The following is a 24,690-nucleotide window of genomic DNA, read 5'->3' on the forward strand; positions in this document are numbered from 1 at the left end:
TAATGTCATCTCCTATAGTGACATAATATCTTTTTAATGTCTTTATAAGTTATTTAATATTTTGTGAACTGCTCCACACTTTGTGAAACATTGTCATAATCTCCAGAGCCATAGGGGAAGCTGTTCTGCCTTTCAGGGGACTGGTAACCACTTCTAATGCTGAGCTCAGGTCTGACTTGCTTCCCTTCATTGTGCCTGATGGGTGTTCTACTTTCTGTCTTATTAGTAGTCCCTGCTGGAGGCGTTGCTGATAGCCAGAACTTCAGGAAGGAAGACATTTATGGGCCTGATGACCTCACTGAATTAGACTGGAGAGCAAAGTTATGTCTTTCTGCATATTTACATTATAGAAATTCTAATCTTGAAATGTAGTTATTTCCTTCTCAAAAAATCTCATGGGCTGGGTGCGGTGGCTCACGCCTGTAATCCCAGCACTTTGGGAGGCCAAGGCGGGCGGATCACAAGGTCAGGAGATCGAGACCATCCTGGCTAACACTGTGAAACCCTGTCTCTACTGAAGATACAAAAAAATTAGCCGGGTGTGGTGGCGGGCACCTGTAGTCCCAGCTACTCAGGAGGCTGAGGCAGGAGAATGGTGTGAACCCAGGAGGCGGAGCTTGCAGTGAGCCGAGATTGCGCCACTACACTCCAGCCTGGGCGACAGAGTGAGACTCCGTCTCAAAAAAAAATAAATAAATAAAACCTCACAATTTTCGTGTCAGACTAGCAGAATGGGTGCTTTCTTTAACGTGCATACAGGCTTTCTTATTTCCCTATCCTTTCTCATCTTTTGTGACTGTGATGTTTTGTTACCATCAATGGATGGGAGAAATCTGTAAAATCACACTGTGTATCTAACAGAATATTGTCATCTAAGTCTATCTGCTTCAGGCTGAGTGCGGTGGCTCACGCCTGTAATCCCAGCACTTTGGGAGGCCAAGGCGGTGGATCACCTGAGGTCAGGAGTTTGAGATCAGCCTGGCCAACATGGTGAAACCCTGTTTCTAGTAAAAATACAAAAAGTTAGCCAGGTGCGGTGGCGGGTATCTGTAATCCCACCTACTTGGGTGGCTGAGGCGGGAGAATCTCTTGAACCTGGGAAGCGGAAGTTGCAGTGAGCCGAGATTGTGCCATTGTACTCCAGCCTAGGCAACAAGGCCAAAACTCTGTCTCAAAAAAAAAAAAAAAAAATTTGTCTGCTTCAGAAAGTGACTGGCTGCTTTTGACCTTGTATGTTAGGCAGGTGGGGCAGAGATGTACTGTATCAGAAACCTCGGCCCCTGGGGTTGAATAGATACAGTGATCTTGAATTTAAATAGTGTGTGTGCCAGTCTTTACCATTCTCCCGATCTCTGATTCTTCAAGGTCATCTCCTTACTTTCACAATTAATTCCATATGTCAGGGCACATTGTCAGATATTGTTCTTTTGCCATACAAGTTGCATGCCTACTCTTTACTTTCTCCTATTGTTCAGTGAAAGCCCGCTCGTCCATAAGAGTTCTCCCAGTTGCTTGCTTGCTTGCTTGCCTATTTCTGCAAGGCCATGTGTCTTTGCTGGACAAATCATGGGATGAAACCCTCTATTTTACATACTGCAAGCTCTCAGTCTGTGTGGGTTGAGAAGTGGTTTGTTTTCCTTGTCTAGGATGGTTTCTAACTGAGCAGTTTTCGGAAGTTTGGGCATGTGTTTTGGAGTACCTTATTGGAGATATAGTTTTTCCAATGTAAGATGCTTAGGAAAGATTCTTGTTTAATTATAAGCAGAATTTTCTTCCATGTTATTAAATGGCCCACTTTCCTTTTTAAAGATAGTAAAATGTGGAATTCAGCCTCCTCTCTTAGTAAATGTCCCCTAGAAGAATGGAATGTTTGACGGTATTGTTTGGCTCTCATTTTCTTCCGACCAGACCTGTGGCTTCCTTATAACCACTGGAAAAGGGCCTTCATAGGGTACCTCTTTGTAGATAGAGCCTTACCATGTCTTCCTGGTCTAATGCCTTTCTCAGCAAAGTAACTTCTATCCGTTATTACAGTGAGACATTAATCCCAAGGGGCGTAGTCACACATCTCATGAGGGAACTTTATGGCTGACTTGGGACCATATCAAGAGCCTAAACAAACTCAGCAGAAGAAAAGTAGGTGACATTTACTGACCCATTGGAATGATGGAGATGATTTACAACTATATGGTGATAAAGTGGCTCAGAAATATTCTTTTGAAATCTTATTAGCTTTGCTTTCCAAGGCCTAAGTACCCAATGACTAAAGTCCAGATATGTGGGTTGATTCTATTCCTTTCTCCTCTTCTAGACTTATTTCCATTAAGTGCATGCTCAAAATCAGGGAGTTTGGTTTGTAAGTATCATGAAAACTTTGAGAGAACCCTGAGAGCTCCTACAGGTTGTCTCCCTGCTGCTGACGTCTTCAGGGATGTGTCACCCGTGGAATGTTCCTTGGCCCCAAGTCAGCATTTGCTCTCCTGACCGCTTGCCTCTTATTTCTGCTCTGTTAGCTATGAGCCTCCTTTGACGGCCTACAACTCTGGAGAAGGGAAGAATACCCAACTTCTGTCGTGGTTACCACTTCATCAGTCAGTCAATATGATTAGACATGGATGTTTGTTTGGTTTTTTAGCCCCAAAGTAATAAGGACTTGCTATATTTTGAGTCCTGACTCTGGTTTTTGTGCAGTGTCCATGCTATAGCTTTCCTTCCTAATTTCCAGAGTTTGTTAACTCAGACTCTGAATCAAGCAGGTGGAAATATTTTTTTGCCTTCTTACTTAATTTTAAGGAGAGAGTCAGCTACTTCTTTCTGTTGGCAGGGGGGAACTGGTAAAGGTGGCATTTGATTAAAATCCTGTAATAGTTTTTACCCACAACATCGAAATGAAAAAGTCAGGTCATGGAGTTGAATAGAAGGCATGCCACTGGATTTGATGTCCACAGAGATTGTATCTCATGGGCAATATTTCAACTCATGAATAAAATTCGGTTGGGAGAAGGTCTTCAGTGTTGTTGAATGTTTCTGACTGGCATTAGTGGGAAGGGGTGGGCATGAATTGACGAGGACATTAAAGCTTCTCCTGGTCAGAAAATTTGTAAGATTGTGAGATGCTTGAGGACAGGAAGTCCAAAGCCTTGTGGTCTTGTTTAGTATGCACTCTTGACATCTAGCAAATAAATGCCTGACAGAGAGTAGGCAGTAATTATTTCTGTCTTACAGATGACGTAGCTATTCTGTAGTGGTACTTACTTTTGAACTGACTCCAGAGCCCATATTCTTTTTTTCTTTTAGAGACATGGCCTCACTGTGTTGCCCAGACTGGAGTGTAGCGGCGCAATCATGGCTCACTGCAAACTCGACCTCCTGGGTTCAAGTGATCCTCCTGCCTCAGCCATCTAAGTAGCTGGGAGCACAGGCAGGTGCCGCCACAACCATCTAACTGTTTATTTGTTTGTTTTGTAGAGATGAAGTCTCACCGTGTTGCCCAGGCTAGTTTCAAACTCCTGGGCTCAAGTGATCCTCCTGCCATGGCCTCTCAAAGTGCTGGGATTATAGGCCAGAGCCCTTATTTTTAACCATGATACTATCTGTCTCAAAAGATAGTTAGGCGTCCAAGGGAAGATGAAGGCATTATTTATTAAAATAGCCAGGGCTCTGTCTTGGCTCTCTTGTCCAATAGCACAGCCCCTAGATATAGCCTTCTCCTTGCTTCCAAGTTTTAATGTACTGAAATCCAGTTTCTAGTGTACCCTGATAGACTGGATGAACTAATTACATATGATAGTCTATTTCCAGAGTCACCATGGTTGCCAAGCCTTATCCATTCTGTCCTCTTCAACGGGCATAACCAGTCCAAAGACTGGCAAATCTTTTAAAACCTTGTCAACTCTTTCTAACATAGGACTTGATGTTTTGCTAACAGGCTCTTTCCATAGTGTGAACAAATTTTATGTGAAATCCATCAAAAGGAACTCATTTTTTTCTTGAACTATGTTGTTAAACCTGTATCTTCACAGAAGTTGAAACACATTTGTATTCATTCATCTTTCAAAGTACTCAAGGTTACATCTGTTAACCACTGTGCTTAACCATCTGTTAAGCACAGATAAGTTTTAGCAACTGTTGTATTAATATTGTGTCTACATTCCTTTTTTGTTTTGTTTTGTTTTGTTTAAACAGCTTTAACTGAAATCAGTCCTACATAGCAAACAAACATTTAGTTAATGTAAGCTAAAACTTTTTCATATGACTTGGTATTCTCAGGTTACTTATTTGAGCCATTTTCACCGTTGTTAAATCTTCACAAGTTGGTTTTGTTTGCCTCATGAAAGTTCAATATGGATAAACAGAAAAAAAATTCTTTGCGGTAACAGGTGAAGATTATAATAGCTCCATGTCTACATATGGAATATGATCACCTTAGCAAAGCCAGACAACCCAGCATGAAGCTGTGGTGGCTCCACATTTTTTTTTTTTTTTTTTTGAGATGGAGTCTCGTCGCTCTGTCGCCCAGGCTGGAGTGCAGTGGCTTAATCTCGGCTCACTGCAAGCTCCACCTCCCAGGTTCATGCCATTCTCCTGCCTCAGCCTCCCGAGTAGCTGGGACTACAGGCGCCCGCCACCACACCTGGCTAATTTTTTGTAGTTTTAGTAGAGACGGGGTTTCACCATGTTAGCCAGGATGGTCTCGATCTCCTGACCTCGTGATCCACCCGTCTCGGCCTCCCAAAGTGCTGGGATTACAGGCGTGAGCCACCACGCCCGGCCGGCTCCACATTTCTTTAGCTGGCAGTGGTAAAAAGAGTATTAAGATCAGTAGCATTGTACCTTGATTTTCAAGTTGATGAATGATAGAAGAATTAGAAAATGGATAGAAAATTTTTTATATTTCCATAGGTTAACTCAGCCCATCATCCAAATATGTTGGGATTATTTTAGTTGCAAAGGGCAAAACATTCAACCTGAACCAGCTTAAATAAAAACAGTTTCAGGAATAGTTTGATCAAGGGTCAGTTGATATCAGGATGTGGTTTTTGTCTTTTCGTCTTGCAGTTACCCCCTGTGTTGGCTCCATTCTTCCCATTGCTGGCAAAATAGCTGCAGAGGCTTCTTCCTGTAGTTTCTGATAGTCTTGAGACTTCTTCTGATTGGACATATTCCTATTGCTCTCAATCCTAGTTCTGTGACTACAGAATCTAGTGGGCCGATTGGCCTAGACCTGGGTTGCATATTCCACCCCTGGCGTTGGAGTTGGATCCTCTTCAGACCACATGGGCTGTTTGGGGAAGGGGTGGGTGGGATTTGACTGGAATAGGAGGACTGCCAAGGTGGCAAACAGTTGAAGTTTACCGTAGTAGATTCATCGGAAGGAAAGTAAGTTACTTGGGTATTTCTGATCTGAAAATCTGAAATTTGAGGTGCTCCAATATTCAGAGCTTTTTGAGCATAAACATGATGCTCAAAGGAAATGTTTATTGGAGAATTTCAGATTTTGGATTTGAAATGCTTGACCAGTAAGTATATAACACAAATATTCTAAAATCAGAAATCCTTTTGGTCTCAAGCATTTCAGATAAGGGATATTCAACTTGTACTAATATGTTTGCTACTCTTCTTTTTAACCTATTGTCACCTGCCCTGAGTTGACAAGTGACAATTTGAATGGCTTTGTAGGTTTAATGTGTGCCTCCATAATTAGTTTTATATATACAGGTTAAGATTATCACCAGCTCCTCCTGGCCCATGGGTAAGTAAATTTTTTTTTTTTTTTTTTTTGAGACAGAGTCTTGCTCTGTCGCTCAGGCTGGAGTGCAGTGGCGCAATCTCGGCTCACTGCAAGCTCCGCCTCCCGGGTTCACGCCATTCTCCTGCCTCAGCCTCCCGGGTAGCTGGGACTACAGGCGCCCGCCCCTGCGCCCGGCTAATTTTTTCTATTTTTAGTAGAGACGGGGTTTCACCATGGTCTCGATCTCCTGACCTTGTGATCCGCCCACCTCGGCCTCCCAAAGTGCTGGGATTACAGGCGTGAGCCACCACGCCCGGCCCATGGGTAAGTTATTTTAATTTATTGCAATTTAAGAAACTTATAATTAATATTTCCTAATATGTATCCATGTTTTGCTTTTAATATCAGCCTTAAATAAAGACATTTAATAAAAACACATTTGGTTTATGTCTTTCCCATCAAACATAGTACAGCCTACTTTATAATTAGGATCTCAGTATTTATTGTTGATTGACTTATAGTTTCCTCACATCTGACTAATAAATGTGTTTGAAAACCCCTCTGTGGCGTGAGCTGGGTTGTGTAAGAGAATTTCAGCTTTTTAATTATTTTATTTTATTTTATTTTATTTTATTTTATTTTATTTTAACACAGAGACTCTTGCTCTGTTGCCCAGGCTGGATGGAATGCAGTGGCACAATTAGAGCTCATCACAGCCTCAAACTCCTAGGCTCAAGGAATCCTCTTGCCTCAGCCTCCCAAGCAGCCAGGACGACCAGCACACACCACTGTGCTTGGCCAATTTATTTTTAATTGTTTTTGTAGAGACAGCATCTTGCAATGTTGCCCAGGCTAGGCTCAAACTCCTGGCCTCAAGCGATCCTCATGCCTCGGCCTGCCAAACTATTGAGATTATAGGCATGAACCAACACGTCTGGCCAGACCTCAGTTTTAAGACTACTCTTTTCTTAGCATTGCAGAAATGCTCTGGAGATGCCAGCTTATATTGGGAACTGGTTAGGCTGACCTTTCTCACCTTTTCTCATCCTATGGCCGTCAAATTACCGGAGGAGAATTAAAAGACGAAGTCATTGTCCTTGATTGTCTATCACAAGGGAATTAAAACCACCATCTTCTCTTTATGGTCCACAGGTCGAGTTTGAGTGGCTGAGGCAGTTTTGGTTTCAAGGCAATCGATACAGAAAGTGCACTGACTGGTGGTGTCAACCCATGGCTCAATTGGAAGCACTGTGGAAGAAGATGGAGGGTGTGGTAAGTCCATGAGGCCTGGGACCGACCGTGTTTTGTGGACTGCTGTGTTATACAAATCCTCCACTGCCTCATTTGCATAGGCAAATGTAGATTTAATTATTCCTAATTATCAAGTTAGGTTCTTCTTGGTAAGGTGATGGGTATAGCCAGGATTTTGTCAGTACAACCTCAATTTAGTTCAATAAGCATTTATATTATTTTCTCCTCATAAGGCATGTGCTGGACATATACTAGGAAGTGGTGATAAGAGGATAACAATTTGAAAATAGTATTTAACATTTATTTGCATTTTTATATGCATCAGGTGCTACTCTGTTTTCCCAGTATTAACTTAAAAAAATTTTACAGCAATGCTAAGAGGTATAGACAGTTTTCCAGGCCTGAATGTATGGCTGTGAAAACTGAGGGACAGGGAAATGAAGGGCCTCCCCCAAGGTCACGGAGTAAGTGGCAAAGCAAAGGGGAACCCCAGGCAGGCTGGCTCCACAGCTTGTACTCTCAACCACTGTGATCCAACAGTTGAACAAGGAGAGGGGCACGAATATCACCAGGTATGACGTTAGCTAAAATGAAATCCGGTAATATATGTTAAATGTTAAAAGAAAATCACGGTTCCAGAGGAGGGAGCATTACATTGAGACCACTTGAGCTGGCTGGGATGGTGGTGAAATGGCAGATGTGGTTTTTGGCGCCCTTGAATGCTGAGGAGTATGATGGGATGGGGGATCTGGGGACGAACTTTAGACTCCAGGAACTGTAAAAGCAAGGCCAGAAGTGAGGAAGTCCGGTGTGACCAGAGCAAGGAGTGCAGATAATGTGGGAGAAATGCAGCTGGAAGGCAGGCTGAAGCCACATGGAGGTCTTGCATTAAGTCTTAATTTAAATAATAGTAATAATAATAATAGCAAACACTTACATAATACTTATTAAGTACCAGACATTATTCTGTGTGTTTTCTATATAATTTCTTTAACTTTTATGACACCCCATAACATAGGTGTAATGTATTCCCCATTTTTCTTTTTTCTTTTTTGTTTTTTTTGAGACAGTGTCTCGCTCTGTCACCCAGGCTGGAGTGCAGTGGCGCGGTATCGGCTCACTGCAAGCTCCGCCTCCCGGATTCACGCTATTCTCCAGCCTCAGCCTCCTGAGTAGCTGGGACTACAGGCGCCTGCCACCGCACCTGGCTCATTTTTTGTATTTTTAGTAGAGACGGGGTTTCACCGTGGTCTCGATCTCCTGACCTTGTGATCCACCCGCCTCGGCCTCCCAAAGTGCTGGGATTACAGGCGTGAGCCAGCGCGCCCGGCCCTGTATTCCCCGTTTTTCTAACGAGGAGACCAAAACACAAAGGGTTTATGTAACTTCCTCAAGGTCACCCAGCTAACAGGTGAGGAAGCTGGAATTTGAACTCTAGAAGGCTGCCTCTGGGGTCCTTGCTCTTCACCACCTCACTGTTCTGCCTTCAAACAATCGGATTTGGAATGTAGTAGAAAAGTGGTAAACGCCTGCAAACTCTGGAGATAGTACCTCTGCACAGAATTTGAAATGTGCTGGAAACAATGAACTAATCTGCAAAAATGGATAGCTATTGCTAATCCCTATTTTATTTTTATAAAGCCACTTTATTGGGGTATGATTGCCCTACAAAAAACTGTACTTATTTAATGTGTACAACCTGAGTTTAGAGATACGTGTACATTTGTGAAACCATCACAGCAGTCTATGCCATAAACCTATCCATCACCTCCAAAAGTTTTCTTCTGTCTTATTTATTATAATTATTATTTTTGTTATAAGAATATTTAACATAGGGTCTACCCTAATTCCTACTTTATAATAATGAAAATGTCAAGTCACAACTCTGAAGGCCCCAGTTTAAAAGTCGGGATCAGAATCCAAAAGTCCTTGCTTTCCAGACATCTCAAATCTTTAAATCGTACCTTTTCATGGATATGTGTCTGGGGAAGGAATGTTATAATCCTTTTAATGTATTAATAGTATCACAAAAATTGATTTCTCCAAAGACCTGAATCAATGCAAAACCGAGCATTGTGAAACTGAATTGGAGTTAATGAAAAGTCTGTGCCTAAATCTCCTTGGTCAGTTCTGTTCCTAAACTAAGCCTGTTATGAGTACTCTCCATTTTTATGGGCTTCTTATATAAAGGCAGCTTCAGTTTCAGGGCAACGTTTTTTTTCCTCCTACTGTGTAATTCTGATTTTGTCCATTTACATATGAGTTAGAACCTCTTAACTTGATGAACCTTGGCTCTAAGACATCAGCTTGACTTTGAAGTTGTAATTTGACAACTCTGTGAATTAGAGTTGAAGAGCAAATAAGAAAGGAGCTCTTAATGATTTTTTTTTTTTTTTGAGACGGAGTCTTGCTCTGTCATCCAGCCTGGAGTGCAATGGCACGATCTCAGCTCCCTGCAACCTCCGCCTCCTGGGTTCAAGCAATTCTCCTGCCTCAGCCTCCCGAGTAGCTGGGATTACAGGTGCCCGCCACTGTGCCTGCCTAATTTTTGTATTTTTTAGAAGAGACAGAGTTTCACCATGTTGGCCAGGCTGGTCTCCAACTTCTGACCTCAGGTAATCTGCCCATCTCAGCCTCCTAAAGTGTTGGGATTACAGGCGTGAACCACCGTACTTGGCCCTTGATTTTGTTTTTGTTCAAGAGCCTTTTTTTTTTTTTTGTAAAATCTAGCCCAGCAAGGTGGCTTATACCTGTCTTCTCAGCATTTTGGGAGGCCAAATTGGGAGGATTCCTTGAGCCCAGGAGTTTGAGACTAGTGTGGGCAACATAGTGAGACCTCATCTGTACGAAATAAAAAACATTATCCGCCTGTGGTGGTGCGTGCCTATAGTCTGAGCTACTTGGGAGGCTGAGGTGAGAGGATCATTGGAGCCCAGGAGGTCAAGGCTACAGTGAACTGTGATCGCCTTACTGCGCTCTAGCCTGGGTGACAGAGTGAGACCTTGTCTCACGTACACACACACACACACACACACACACACACACACACACACAAAAAATAAAATATTGGTATTGTGAGCTTACCAGTGTTATTCATTATGAATTCATTTAAGGGATTTAGTTATATCTACGTAAATTGGTGCATAAATAATTTGAAGGTGGTGGCACATTCGTTAAGAGAAAATATCTTTTGTTTTGTCGCTCTTGTATAAAAAATACCAAAAGGAAAAGCAATTCTGCGAACTCTCTGGCCCAAGTTTCCCAGCAGTTGGCATGGAATTCCTAAGTGTTCTGAGGGAGATCAGTGGCCTCAGTGTCTCTCCTCAGCATGCCTTGGGATGATCTTTATCAGCAGAGTCAAGATTTAGGCCCAGATAAAAGGGATGTTTCTTCCAAATTAAATGTAAGCATTGCTTCAAGCCTTTTACAAATGACTTCTTACAAATTCAAGTAATTTCTTTTTTTTATTGGAAAAGACAGAACAGAATAATTGTTGGATGGGTCTACGGTTCTGTGGCTGTGTTCGTGCAGTGCCATCTGGTATTTGTATACTCGGGTGGAATTGGCAGTGGCTGGTTAGATTTCCACTTGGTACCAGCCCACCTCATATTTTCTCAGTTGCCAGCAGTAGGGGGCAATGTTGAGCTACCAGATTGAGGCCCCAAGATGTTAGCCTTTCAGGAAAATGCATACAAAAATACCATTAACTGTCAAGAATTATCCCTGTTGCTTCAAGTTAGCTGTAATCTCCAAGATTCCATAACACAGGATATCAGTTGTGGGTTAACAAATTCAACAGCAATTTACCATAAAAAGTACAGTGTTTGGTGCACATTTGGATTGTATAGCATTAGACTAATCCAAATGGAATTTCTGAGTGTCCTCACTTTGCTTCCAGGGACTATCTGACTCAAAATGATGATCATTTTAGACAAATGATTCTTTTTTATCTTTATGCTTTTTTTGAATTGTAAAATCATGTGTGTGTTGTGGAAGGATTTCTTTAATCAGTGCATTTTGTCCTGCAAAATATCATCAATCTCTTTTGCTGAGAAAATAAAATAAAAAACCTCAGGGAATATGTACATTACTTTTCCCCTTTTGCTTATGAGTAAAGCAACCTTTATCGGCCCTTGTACGAGGGAAGAGACTTGCGCTGTGATTTCTGTCTTTGTGTTCTTTTTTCACTTTGTGGTTGGAAGGTGTAGTCTCAGGAAGGATATAGAAGAATGGAAAATGAGCTTTGAAATCGCTTTTCTTCCATTAATGGTAATTGCTTCACATGTCATAACCAGTCACATATTTCAAAAAGTTTAGTCAGCTGTCTCTAAAACTCCCCCATCCTCCACTTCCCATTTCCTGTCCCAGCAAACACCATTTTTATCACACTGTTTATTCTTGCCATTTTTCTCCCGGCGGATAGTTTTACCCCGTCCATGCTCTTGTGATGTAAATGTTAAACCTTATATTTGAATGACATTCTGATAAAATATCACATTTTCCCTGAATATTACCTCATGAATGTATGAGCCATTAAGCCCAAAGCAACATAACCCTTTCTTATAACCCAGGAATTTAGTCTGGCCTTTCCCCTCCTCTTTGCTCCCTATTGAGGATGGCATTATAACACTATAATACTATTCAAATATTTGTTTTTTATTTTAATTTTTTAAAAACCCGATGCACTTCCTTCCCGCCACCGCCCCCGCCATCCAAGATGATTGTGTTATGAGAAGACTCTTCAGGATAAGAGAGAGTTACCATTTGAAAGAAACTGTGCAACTGCTTTGCTTTCTGGGTAAAGAGAAATATGAAAAGCTAAAGTCTCCTGTGAGGTGAGGAAGTCTTGCTGTAGCCAGAGATTCAACGGATAGGCCATTTGTCTCTCAGGGTCTGGTATCGCTCTTTGCAAAACTGACATTTATTTTACCTATAAAAATGTTTTAACACTATCAAATTCACAATGATACAGAAAAGAATGCTAGGTGCGAAATCCTCTAAATTGGTGACATTTATTCCTTTCCTATTGACCTTAAAAAAAAAAAAAAGGTCAATTTATAATCCAGTGGAAATATTTGACAATCGTTTTCAGAGTAAACATTTTCAAAAGTATTGATGATTTCTATACTGGAGAGAAATTCTTCTGGCTGTTTTCCTTGTTTTTTTTCTTTTAGAAGAAAAAGTAGATCCTGATGGTTTTGAATGTTTTTAATTGCATTTCCTGTTCTGACAATTCCTTGTGCTGTTATAGCAATGCATTTAAATGGCAGTTGGCCTTAATAACCTTTATTGACTTTAGTGGGTCGGAGCCAAGACTGGATTATTTTAATGTATCCGTTTTGAAACAGTGTAAAACACAACATATAATTATGTTAGGTAAGCTATAGGCTACATTTATTTCTATCCATTTATGTTAAAATTTGGCACAGGAGAGCAGAGAGATGTGGAAAATGAGTAGGTGTTTTATTTAATAATGTAACCAGTTTCTTGTTGTTAAAGTTTTAAGAGAGAAATGTACTTAAGAAGGTAAAGGTTGTCCCTGACAAGTTAGTTATAATAGTTTAACTTTAAGATGAGTCATGCCTTTTCCCCTGCTATTTTGGCCTGTGTAAATCATCTGGGAAGGCCCTTGCCAGGAGCCTGCCCGTGGCTGTGTGGATGAGTCTTCCTCAGCGTAGGTTACACTTCATGTAGGTTACACAGTCATAGGGAATGATTGAGCCGAGCAGTAGTTTGTTTATTTTTGGAGAGATTAATGAAGCTCTCATCAGAGTGCTTTAGAATAAATTCTTTAAAACTGAATATAGGAACAAGGTTGCTTTTCCATTTACTGAAATATTTACTGAGTATACTGGTATTTGCTATTGTATTATAGTTCAATTAGCTAAGTTTATTTTAAACTTCCTTCTAGGATTGAAAATTTTTGGGGATGTGCAGAAGAAAGTGATGTAAATATAAATATTGAATTTTTTTTGTTTGCATTAATGGGAAAGTCACCAATTGTTGTGTGTGTGTGTGTGTGTGTTTAATTTTTTTCTCCCTTCTTTTCAGTGTTAATGTGCACAGTAAGTTACATCAGCCAACATAATCCAGTCTCCTCATTTTTTCAGGGTTAGCATTTCTGATTTAGGAGCAGAGTATATTATAATAATTTAGGATCCTATGTGAGATGTCTAGTGGTTTTAAATTAAAATGTAAATTCTCTTTTTTGACTGGGGCAGTGCTGAGTGACTCAAGATAAGCACAGATTAGAGGTGGATAAAGAGTCATAAGCATCCAAAAATTCAGTTTCTGAAACCGGTATGCAGACCTTTATGTTTAGTTTTGAAAATTTGGAAAAACGAAAAAGTCACTTGCAGCTGGAGCAGCTTAAAATCTTTGGTTTAAATCTTTGGTTTTTGGTTATCTTAAAAGTGTTCAGGGAAGCTCGATTCTTTCCATTCTCCTTCCTACCCACCCACTCCAATTCCCCACCCACTCCAATTCCCCACAGCTATATTGTTCTATTAAAAGTAAAACATCTGGGGAGAAATTTTACATGTGATTTAGCAATGAATTTCTTACACGTTTTGATTCCTTTTTTGATTATCTTATGAATTTCAGAGTTTTCCATTTTTTTCCCTAAGCGTCTGCACCTTTAGTAAGGAATTTTACAAGAAAGTGTTGTGTATCCTGTGTTTTCGGGAAAAAAGAATATACAATTCCAAGAGAATTCAGGCTTAAGCCTCAAAAACACAGTGTGCATCGAAAGCACAAAGGACTGTGTTTATGATTCTCTTTGAAGTGTTTTTGCAACTGGATAAGGAAAATTTTAGAAACCGTCTGATAGTGTTCAGGGTAAATACTTAAACCCCTTTAGAGAATTTCACACACAGATACTGTGCAGCAGAAAAAAGGGATACTTATGTTTCTTAAAGCTGCTACAGCCTACAGCTTTGTACTTAAAGACAGAGGTGTTGAATAGAATTCTACTGAGGATACATCCAGTGACAATATCTCCAGGAACATCAGAGCAAACCAGTGGGTAGGACTTTCTGTTTTTAACCCTTACATGAGCTGTGTGAGAGTTGAGCTTTATTGGTACCAAGTCCTAGGATGTGCCTGGTACATCTCAGGAATGTTAAGAGGATCGTTCCTAGTGCCTCTGCTCTGCACACAATAGGAGCAAGACTAAAAATGCTGAAGATGCTGAGACAAAGTGACAGGAGCTAGGAAATTCCAAGTGACAGCCTTGCCATCTCTCTTAACTCTTAGTGTGTGGAGAGAAAAACTGGAGTAAACAGCCAGGGTTTCTGTTTTAACCTCGGTTCTGAAGGATTTGGCTAAATTTTGACAACCTTCGTTAAACACACGCACGTACATGTGCACACACACACATATGCACATTTCACACATTCTATACGTAAAGAAAAAAAGATGAATTCTGCTGCTTTAAATAGTTTTAACCATCCTGAAATTCAAATTGATGTAAAGGTGTGAAGATCCTGCTATTTTCCCTGGGGTGCTATTTTAGCCTTGGCTGCTGGAATTTATTTTGGATTGCTTTGACTAGCAGACCATCATAGCATTTCAGATATGAATTAAGAAACCCTGGTGCAGGATTGGAATGTCAGAAATTTCTATTTTTCCTGGAGAAGATATAACATAAAACAAATGATACACCTTATTTCATCTAGGTTGTTTTTTTTGGGGGGGAGGTGGGGAGCATGGTAGAGGGATTAAATTCAGCTCTAGTCTGTTATTTACTTTATTATAATTACCTCTGAAATATCCTAGAAGAATCTCAGTCTAGAAGAATGAAGTAGTTTGCAAAATAGTAATAATAATCATCAGACCTGCAGTTTTGAAAGAGAAGCAAGATTTCCAAAGGATGTCATGCCATTTATTTGGAATATTGTCAAGATGTTAGAATCTTTTTTTTCCCCAAGTTGGTTAAGGAATAATCACTAAACCTGTTACCTTTTGAAGAGTATTGTTATGATGATCCAATGAGAAAGTTTGTAAAATATGAAACACATAAATGCAAGGTATCACCAGTATTGATTTTAGAAGGAAGTGTGAACAGTCTTCAGCTGAGGAATCCTTACTTCGAGGCCGGTTGACCGAGTCTTCCTTGGTGACAGCATCCCTTTCCTTTCCTCATTTTCCTTCCTCTGGAGCTGGGGTTCAGTCCAGGAGCTAAAGGGACTCACAACAATTTGGAACTCAGTGCTCCTCTTGCAATGCGTCTATCCACTGTGGGTTAAATACTTCGGGAGGCTGGGCTGGGAATCTTTCCATATTGTACAAAAATGTCTCTATGGAGAAATGTGCTCCCAGTGCCAAAAAATGACTTACCAGAGAGCCCCGGGAACACATTAAGTTGGCCCTTCCATGCCTTATGGGTAACATAACCACCATCCTGTTCCCTCCTCGTTGACATCTGCAAAATAATGACCCTTTTTTAACCAAAGGGAACTGTGATCTATTTTTTCTGCATTCCTGAAAGGATCTCTGTGATTGTAGATGATATTTTTAATAGCATCTTTTCCTAACAAGTTAAATGTGATTGACGTGTTTTTTTTCATTTTCTTTGCATGATCTCAGTCCATCTGGAACCACCTGTGACAGTCTCAATTGTAAATTTTTCCTTCAGATGTATAAAAATCTCAGGCAGATCATCTCCTACTTGTTTTTTTTTTAATACCACTCAATGAATCTCCTACTTATTTTGATTGACAAAATTAGCTTTCAACTAAAAATCTGGAGTCTTCGGCACTATTCATAATTAAAGTTTAATGTTTTACACATACCTGCATAGCCATATCTGCATTGGTTATAAAGACTTAGAACTGGTGGTAGCTTGAACATATATAGCCCTCTTATTAAATATTATTGATTGAAATGACAAATTATGAAATATCCAGAATTATGCATCAGATGTTCTTTAACAGATGTTGGGGGATTAAGAGGTTTCATATTTTACTTAATGACATAAACTTTTCATGCAGTTAGCAGTGACATTTTTTAAAGGATGGGAGTGGTGGCATAGACCAATGCCTGTAATACATTCATGTGTTTCTGATACTGAAGTTTTGTGTCTTGGACACCTGAACATTGTTTGGGAAGGGTGGGCAGTATTCAGCCATCCAGTAATAAATATCTCAAAGGTAACATATCCAAAACCCACGGTTTGATTTCTGTAATCCCTAGTGTTTCACAGTTCAGTAATTTGAACCATCCAGTTGCCCAGACTAAAACCTTGGAGTCTTCTTGATGTATCTCTTGATTTATCAGTGAATCCAGTTAGCTCTACTTTCAAAATATACTCATGACCTGACTACCCATCACTACCTCCTGTGCTACCACCTTGGTAAAAACTACCATCGTTTATAAAATAGCCTCTCAACCAGCTTTCCTGCTTCTAATACCCTATGTCCATCCCAATCAGAATGTTCCTTTGAGATACAAGGCAGGTCGTCATTTCACTCCCCTGTTTCAAACCTACTATCACGTTTAGAAATCCACCTTCCTTGCAATGGCCTAATGCCCTGCAGGATCTGTCCATTCCTCGACCTCCATCAGTGCTCCCCCTCTTTCCCTCCCCTAACATCTGCCGTATTATGTCTAGAACATGCCCAGCCCACTCTTGCCCAGGATTTTTGCGTAAGCCACTGCCCCTGTCTTGAATGTCCGTCCTTCTGTAATTTACATGACTCTCTCCCTCATTTCATTCAGTTGCTCATATCACTTTCCTGGAGAGAGTTGCTCTGACCAAGCACTCTCTTATTGTAGCAGGGACTTACTCTTTTCTACTGTACTCTTAACACTTTCCACCAACTGCGATTATCCCATATATCCATTTGTTGTCTGTCTCTACCTGAAATAATCTCCATGAGGGCAGCAGGGACTTGGTCTGTTTTCGTCACTCTTATTTCCCCAACCTCTAGAACAGCATCTGCTGCATAGGAGGTACTCGACACATGTTTGTTAAAAGCAAGAGTTCACGTGAGGTCTGTGTTCTAGTCCTGCCTTTTCCTCCTACCCATGTTGATCAGTGTGGCCTTAAATCTTTTATGTATTTATTTATTTATTTTGAGACAGTCTTACTCTGTCACCTAGGCTAGAGTACAGTGGTATGATCATGGCTCACTGTAGCCTCAAGCTCCTGGGCTCAAGTGATTTGCCCACCTCAGCCTCCTGAGAAGCTAGGACTACAAGCCACCATGCCTGCCTATTTATTTTTATTTTTGCAGAGATAGGTTCTTGCTGTGTTACCCAGGCTGGTCTTGAACTCCTGGCCTTAAAGTCATCCTCTCACCTTGGCCTCCCAAAATGCTGGGATTACAGGTGTGAGTAACAGTACCTGGCCAATAAATTCTTTTTAACTTTATACCTTTTCCTAAAGTGTTACCTCTTATTACCTGCTTCACAGGAATATTTTTGGGTTAGTTTTATTCTTAAACAAACATAACTCTCAAAATAATACCCCAAACATCTTTAACTTCTTTTTAAAAACAAAATAATATTGAGGGCACAGAGGAAAGTCTTGTTTTATGCCTCTGGCATTTATAGCTGAGAAGGTTGAGCAATCACAGGCAAACAACTTATGCAAATATGGAAAATCTTTTTTTTTTTTTTTTTTTTTTTATGAGAGGATTAAGTAGCTTATTAGTTTCCCAGAGTACCAGTGTTGCTAAAAGTTACAATCATAGTGTTTTGTCTTATTTGTTATCATCTTTCATGTTTTAGATTTCCCTCTTCTGGTAAAACTTAGTAAATTGTCACAAAATTAAATGACTTCTCCAACAAAGCTTGGACTTTCCTGTTACAAATTTTCAAAATTATATAGAGAAAGCAGCATGGGCTGGACAGGTTTTGGGCACAGAACTAGGGAAGTCCCTGAGGAGTAAACTGACTTCCTCTAGACAAGCTGAAAACTGATTAAAATATTTATCATCCTTTGGGTATGCAATAGCTTTTGATGATGGAAGGCATATTAATATTCATCTTTGCTGCTTGTCTACACTTCAGACAGATCCCGGGAAAGGATGTTCAAATGACCAGTTTTCTTTCCTCACCAGGAGTCCTTGAGAAACCAGTACAGCTTGGAACCAAGAAATGCCTTGTGATGTGGATTGAGCTTTTCCTTTGGGGGATGGGAATGGGAGAATACAAACCAGGGGAGACCTTTGGACTGGAAAGCTTTAAAGGATGACTGCTTTCTCACAGGAAGTCTTTTGCCAGAACAAAGGAAAAAGTTTGGTTGTAATTCTATAAGCAGCAGAACTGTTATTGCTTATCTGAATACATGAAGCTGACTTCATTCCTTAGGTAAAGTCGGAAGATCGAAGCCTTATACAAGCTGAAGATTTTTCTTCCTCCCCACCAACCACCCCACCACTTTGTTGTAGAAGGAGAGAAATCAGTTGTATTTGCAGCTGATGCTCAGGTCTTCCGACTGGTTCTAGAGTGCCCCATCTCCGTTTTATCCTGAGACAGAATTTGGATGCATATGGCGTCCACATAGCCTGGCATAAGTAGCGCAGGGTGGCCCTCTGGGATTCTCAGGATCTGTCTTTTTTTTTTTTTTTTTCTTTAATGTGAGAAAGAGTCTGGCTTTATTAGTTGAGTTAATTAAGCAGTGTTGTTTTTTGTCTAGATTGAAACAGCCTTGATTACATTTTTGGTTGCAAATAAGACCTCTGAAAGAACTCAATCTTTATATGAACAGTCTGAAAAACCTGAAAGTTAAATAGAATATTCTCATAAAAAGGGCAATGTGTTAAGACTCTTGGTTTCTGTCTTTTAAATCTGAAAATTCAGAATCCTCTTCTCTCGCATTTCAGTTTTTATTATTCCACACTACTGAGATATTTTGATGAAAGGTAACCTTAAACATTGGACAATAATTATGTTTGAAATCTATTTTAATATAGTGACATCAGAAGTGCTCTTTCTTCATCCCAGTCATTTAATCATTCATCTGCTTTTTTTTTTTTTTTTTTTTTTTTTGCTGTAAGTGTGAAGTTATACAAAGAGCTAGGACTTATGTCTCCCAGGTTGATAAGGCACAAGGCAGTAAGTAATTCAGAGGAAGAAAAAGGAGAAGAGCAGATTCTGACAGAGGCCTTTGGGAATACGAAGGATTTTCATAGATAGAGATGGGTGGAGAATATTCAAAGATGGCAGAAGCAGGGCCATCGCAGTGGGAAAACACAGACCTGCTCTCAAACTTGATTAGACTGGATGGAGTTTGGTTTGTGTGAGTCCAGCAGCTAGAGATAAGATTAGGAAGATTAGCAAGGACCCTTTTTTCTCTAATGCATTTCTTTGCAAGGTATGGCACTTTCACCCCTTAGTGACTGGCTTCCTATCAAAGTCATGGGAAGCAAAGTGCTAAACATGTGCAACTAAAAATAAAATGAAAACCGTTGGATTATCTTGCACTTGCAAAGTTTTTACTTTGAAAGCAAGTCAAATTCAATTATTTGCACTACTTTCAAGACCTGTCTGCTTTGTGAGTACAGCAAACAAGCAACACCATACATTTTTAGAATGAGAATTACAAATGAGATTAGGTAATTTTTCTACCAAGATTCTTTGTTTTTCTCTCATAAATTGAATACCAGCTTAATAATTTTGGACTTTGGTCAGAAGTAGGTCTTCCCGTGTATGAACCACTTATGATTCTCTTCCTTGTTAGGAACCCTAAGTGTATTTCATTTGATCTTTTGCTATTAGAGTTGTGGTTTGGAGGAAATGACATCTTCACTGCCTCTTGTCCAGGTAACAGTCTTGTGAACTCAATACTTGCATAAAAATTATTTTGAAATACAGCCAAGGTATCATTCATGAGCTATTTAATTTGGTTCAAGAGAGTGGGTGTGGTCAGCTGTCACTTCCACTGCTGAAATAGAGTGGTTTCTTTCCCACACATACTTCTCCACTCCTTGGCTAACAGTCCCACGTTAGTGATTGTGCACTCTCTGCTGTCTCTATTTGCCATTGCACTTCAGCTTGTCAGTCACACCAATTGAAAGACTGAGTAAATGTTCAGAACGTAAATGGCTGTTGTTCACTCTGGTCTTTCCCACCTTTGCACATAGGTTTCTGCTAGACTCTCATGTTCTCCCTCTATGTGATGCTCTTATTTTCCAATGACTGGTTTTATTACTTCTAAGGCACAAGATGTTAATTGTTGAGTGATTAATAACTCTCTGTTTGTTCTTCAAACGTGGGCTTCTGAGAGATTGCCTTTACTTTGATCCTGCTTAGGAATCTAAGGTCTTGGGGTAAATTTAGAGGCCACCATTCTCCTTAAATGATAGTGACATAGAGAAATGATATTATGAGACTACTGTTTCATTTTACCAAAGAAACTGATGAAAGTCACACCAGAGGGCCATTGCTCCCCTAGAGAACAAATGGGCTTCAGGCTTTTTAGAATGCCTTCTTCTTTGATACCTCATTATTGCTCATAATGCCATATGTAACTTCAGCATAGTGGTATTGGGCGTTGCTTAATTTCTTTCAAGGCCTGGAACATTTATCCTCTATTCTTTATTTATTAGGGATTCACCCTCATGGTACTCAAACTACTAGGCTCTGACAAGCTGAGGTCCAAATGCCATGGCATCCAGGAATGTCAATGTTGGAAGGGACCCGAGAGAGGATCATTTTCTCTTCCTTTTTGGAAAGGAAGGATTCAGAAGGATGTAGGCTTTTCTGGGGGGCATACAGCCAGATAATTTAGAACCCCAGATTTCCCAGTTCCCAGTTCAGTGCTTTCTACCACTTCCTAAATATCCCATGGCTGTGCTTGGGATATTTCTCTGCTGCATTCACCAACTTTCAACGGTATGCCAATAGCAAAATAAGATAAACAGAGTGTTTCTCTGGAACTTTTTCTCTACCCTGTGTTTGGACCTGGCATATCAAAATTAGGCTGTCTGGTGTTGAGATGGACACGATTTTTGCTCACCCAGCATTCATTCCTCCTTCTCTGGCAGCATCCTTATGTTGCCTTGTAGAGCCATTTTCTTCATTGGCTAGAAGGTGAGGTGCATTGTCTTATTCTGGCTACTCCATGAGCATGTGACCCGAGCCGGATCTTTCACATGAGCTTTCTCAGAGCTGTTTGCTTGTAAATATAGATACAATATCATAGACACAGGATGCAGAATTCAAAAGTTATCAACATGGCCGGGCATGGTGGCTCATTCCTGTAATTCTAGCTCTTAGAGAGAGTGAGGGGCGAGGATCACTTCCGACTAAGAGTTCAAGACCAGCAACGTAGCAAGACCTTGCCTCTACAAAAAATGCAAAAAACTTAGCCAGGCGTAGTGGTGCGTGCCTGTAGTTCCAGCTCCTTGGGAGGCTAGGGCAGGAGGATCACTTGAGTCCAAGAGTTGGAGGTTACAGTGAGCTGCGGTAGCACCACTGTGCTCCAGCCTAGGTGACAGAGTGAGACCCTGTCTCTTAAAAAAAATAAATAATAAACAAAGTTATAAAAGCCTATGCTGTGAAAAGTGTGTTTTTCCCCGCTCAGTCCTCCAGCTACTCATTCCCTTCTCAAGAGGCTAGCACTATTCCCAGTTCTTTCCATACCTTTCTAGAGTTATTCTGTTTTTTTTTTTCTCCCTTGAGACGGAGTCTTGCTCTTGTTGCCCAGGCTGGAATGCAGTGGTGTAATCTAGGCTCACTGCAGCCTTCCCCTCCTGGGTTCAAGCGATTCTCCTGCTTCAGCCTCCCGAGTAGCTGGGATTCCAGGTGCCTGTCACCACACCAAGCTAATTTTTATATTTTTAGTAAAGACAAGGTTTTGCCATGTTGGCCAGACTAGTCTCGAACTCCTGACCTCAAGTGATCTGCCCACCTCAACCTCCCAAAGTGCTGGGATTACAGGCATGAGCCACTGTGCCCAGCCGAGATATTCTATATAGTTACAAACATTTATCTGTTTTTTCCCCATACGAATAACACTATGTCTTAGAGACTGTTCCATATTTGTATGTTCTTTTAAATTACTGTGTATCTTTTTATTGTATGGTTCCATAACTTATGTAACCAGACTCCTACTGTCTTTAGTCTTATGCTTTTACAAATAATATTGTAGTGAACATCCTAATACATAACATTTTTCACAAGTGAGATCTATGGTAATTAATACTTAGGAGTAGAATTGTTGGATCAAAGGGTATATGTATTTTTAATTTTAAGATAGCTGGTCAAATGCCTTCCGTAGAATTTGTAGCAGAGTTTATATGTGTGTATAAATGTGTGTACTTATAGATATATATATACTCTCTATATGTATATATGTAGAGTTTATGTACATATATAAATGTGTATATTTATATATAGATTAGTTTATGTACATATATAAACATAGACAATATACATATATGTTATCTATGTACATGTGTGTATGTATCTATATTTACATACAGATATGTGTATATCTATACATATACATATATGTACATGTGTTTATATGTGTCCATATAACACCAGTTTCCTGACATCCTCACCAGCACAGAGTGTCATCAGACCTTTTTGCAAGTATGATTGGTGAAAAATGGTGCCTGATTTCCATTTGCATTTCTCTCATTCCTGTTTTACCGAGAAAGAAACTAAGGCTCAGATGTATGAAAAGATTTGCCAGCCCATAGGAGTAGTGAACAACAGAGCTGGGGTTTGCAGTGAGGTGAGAGCAACTATTCTCTTAATCGCTACAATAATCTTTACCCAGGGTCCATTCTGTTACTGCGGTTGAAGAATCCCAATACATATAGCGGTTCCCATGAGGAACACTCATCTATCCTTGACTGGTAAATGTGGGAAGGTTGTTCTCTTTCACCATGGACTTTTGCGTCAAATCAACTGATCAGTCTGAGCGATGAGTGCGGTTAGCGTGACATGCGGTGATGTTGTTACATGGTGGAATTGAGTTCCACACGGCCTGTAGGTGGCCCTTTATTTACCCTGCTGAGTTCTAGGGCTTTGTGCTATAACTATTTTTGGTGATGGATGGTGAAGGGAGGGCTCCCCATGCCTGGAAACGTGGCACTTTGCCTGATTTTCTGTTTAAAGTTATGTTCCTGTTGGAATCTATTCAGGTCTGAGTTTCAGTTGTCGCCTTCTGATACGATGAGCCTCCTTGGCCTCTCCTGCTCGCCTCATTCTTCCTCCACCTGTCAGTCTTCATTAGGATCATTTAAACACTGACTCATTCTCTGTTCTGGGCCTTTTCCTGCCTGGCTATGGAACTGCAGGTTGAAGCCTTTACCTTGCACACAGTTTGTTAGGTAAGAGTTTTATTTCAAGGAGACTTTGCGGAGAACTGAGATGATTGGGGAGTGGTTAGAACAATATTTTCTGGTAAAGGCAAGGACGAAAAGAGATCTCAGCAGGGGTGGAGAGCTTTCTTTGACCCCTTACTATATTTGAGTGGGTAGACATTAATTCTCGGGAGTTGGGGGCCTTACTAGACCACATCTCTTGCTGTGTTATCTCATGCTATGTTGTAAAGTGAACATCTGTTGCTGGCTCTGTGACCCATGTGATCAGCCACTCCATCACCTTTGAAGTGGTCAGGCCTAGATACTCTTGGGTTAAGAGCTTTAGCTTTCAAGTTAATTATACTGGGGTTTGGGCCCTGACTTCATCATTTTGTTGTGTATGACACTGGCAGTCATATGGAGAGTCTCAAGTTTCTTCATTTGTAAAATGGGGATAATAATAGTACCTCCCTTAGGGGATTGTTGTGAGATTTCCTTGAGATAATACACGTAGTGTTTTGTGCATTGCCTGACATCTTTTGCATTATTGCTTTGAATCTGCTTCTTTTATTCCTCCTGCCATCCTGCTACTTCGGTGACCCCTTACCTTTCACCTGAGTTCCTGTTGCTCCCTTAGGCTCTCATCTTATGTTTGTGCATATGTATAATTCATGCTTTCCATTTGGTTCTCTGTTCAAAAGTCACCTCACAGTGGCCCTTTCTGTTTTTACCAGGTTTTATTTTTTTCCTGAGAGTATTCTTCACTGTCTGAAATTATGTTTTATGTGTTCACCTATTACCTGTGCTATTCTATAAGCACATTGAGAGCAGGGACTCTGTCTCGTATACTGCTGTGTTCTTGGTGCCTGAAACAAAGTCATAACACAACACATATTGGTTGAACAAGTGAAGAAGCAAATGCTTCGTGGGTGTACGCTCTCTCAGAGGTGCACCCTTTTGTGCTAGTGGTGCTTTGTTTGTGATATTTGTTGAATGCCTTGCTATTCCTTCTTTTTGGTGTAATCCATTTGAAAAACTCCCTTATTTTAAAAGATTCAATAATTATCCATTACTAACTGCAGAAATCTTATCTTTTTCACTTTCTCTGGAATGTAATTTCTCTGTGTTAGACTCTTTCAACATTAGTATCTATATCAAAGACACTTCATGCAACTTTTTAAAGACATAAGCACCAGCTCCAGGCATTGGGGTTCAGTAGCCATAGCTCTCGATCTTGGCTGCATATTTGAAACACCCAGGACAATTTTTAAAATGTTTCATCAGTTAGATCCCACCTCCAGAGATACAGATTTCATTGGTCTAAGCTGTGGTCCCATTTGATTCTAATGCTTCACCAAGTTGCAGTATGGGTCAAAACCTCCCAAGTGATTCTGACATGTGTTTAGGGTTGAGAATTGCAGTTCAACAGGTACCTGGCCTCTCACC

The 24,690-nt window shown here is 40.4% G+C and overlaps 1 protein-coding gene across 10 annotated transcripts in view; it reads left to right on the top strand.

Annotated features, from left to right (window-relative positions):
• Positions 1–24,690, top strand: part of FTO (FTO alpha-ketoglutarate dependent dioxygenase) — a 462,015-nt gene that overhangs the window by 183,067 nt on the left and 254,258 nt on the right. For 9 of the 10 annotated variants that reach the window (XM_045381659.2, XM_065537718.1, XM_015442739.4 and 6 more), the window contains one exon: positions 6,884–7,003. In XM_045381659.2, coding sequence (XP_045237594.2) covers positions 6,884–7,003 — 120 coding nt within the window. Of the gene's footprint in view, positions 1–226; positions 703–6,883; positions 7,004–24,690 lie in introns of those variants that run through there. The other variant, XM_074026698.1, reaches the window with a different exon arrangement.

Source organism: Macaca fascicularis, chromosome 20, assembly GCF_037993035.2.
Source record: "Macaca fascicularis isolate 582-1 chromosome 20, T2T-MFA8v1.1".
In the NCBI taxonomy this organism is placed as follows: Eukaryota; Metazoa; Chordata; class Mammalia; order Primates; family Cercopithecidae; genus Macaca; species Macaca fascicularis.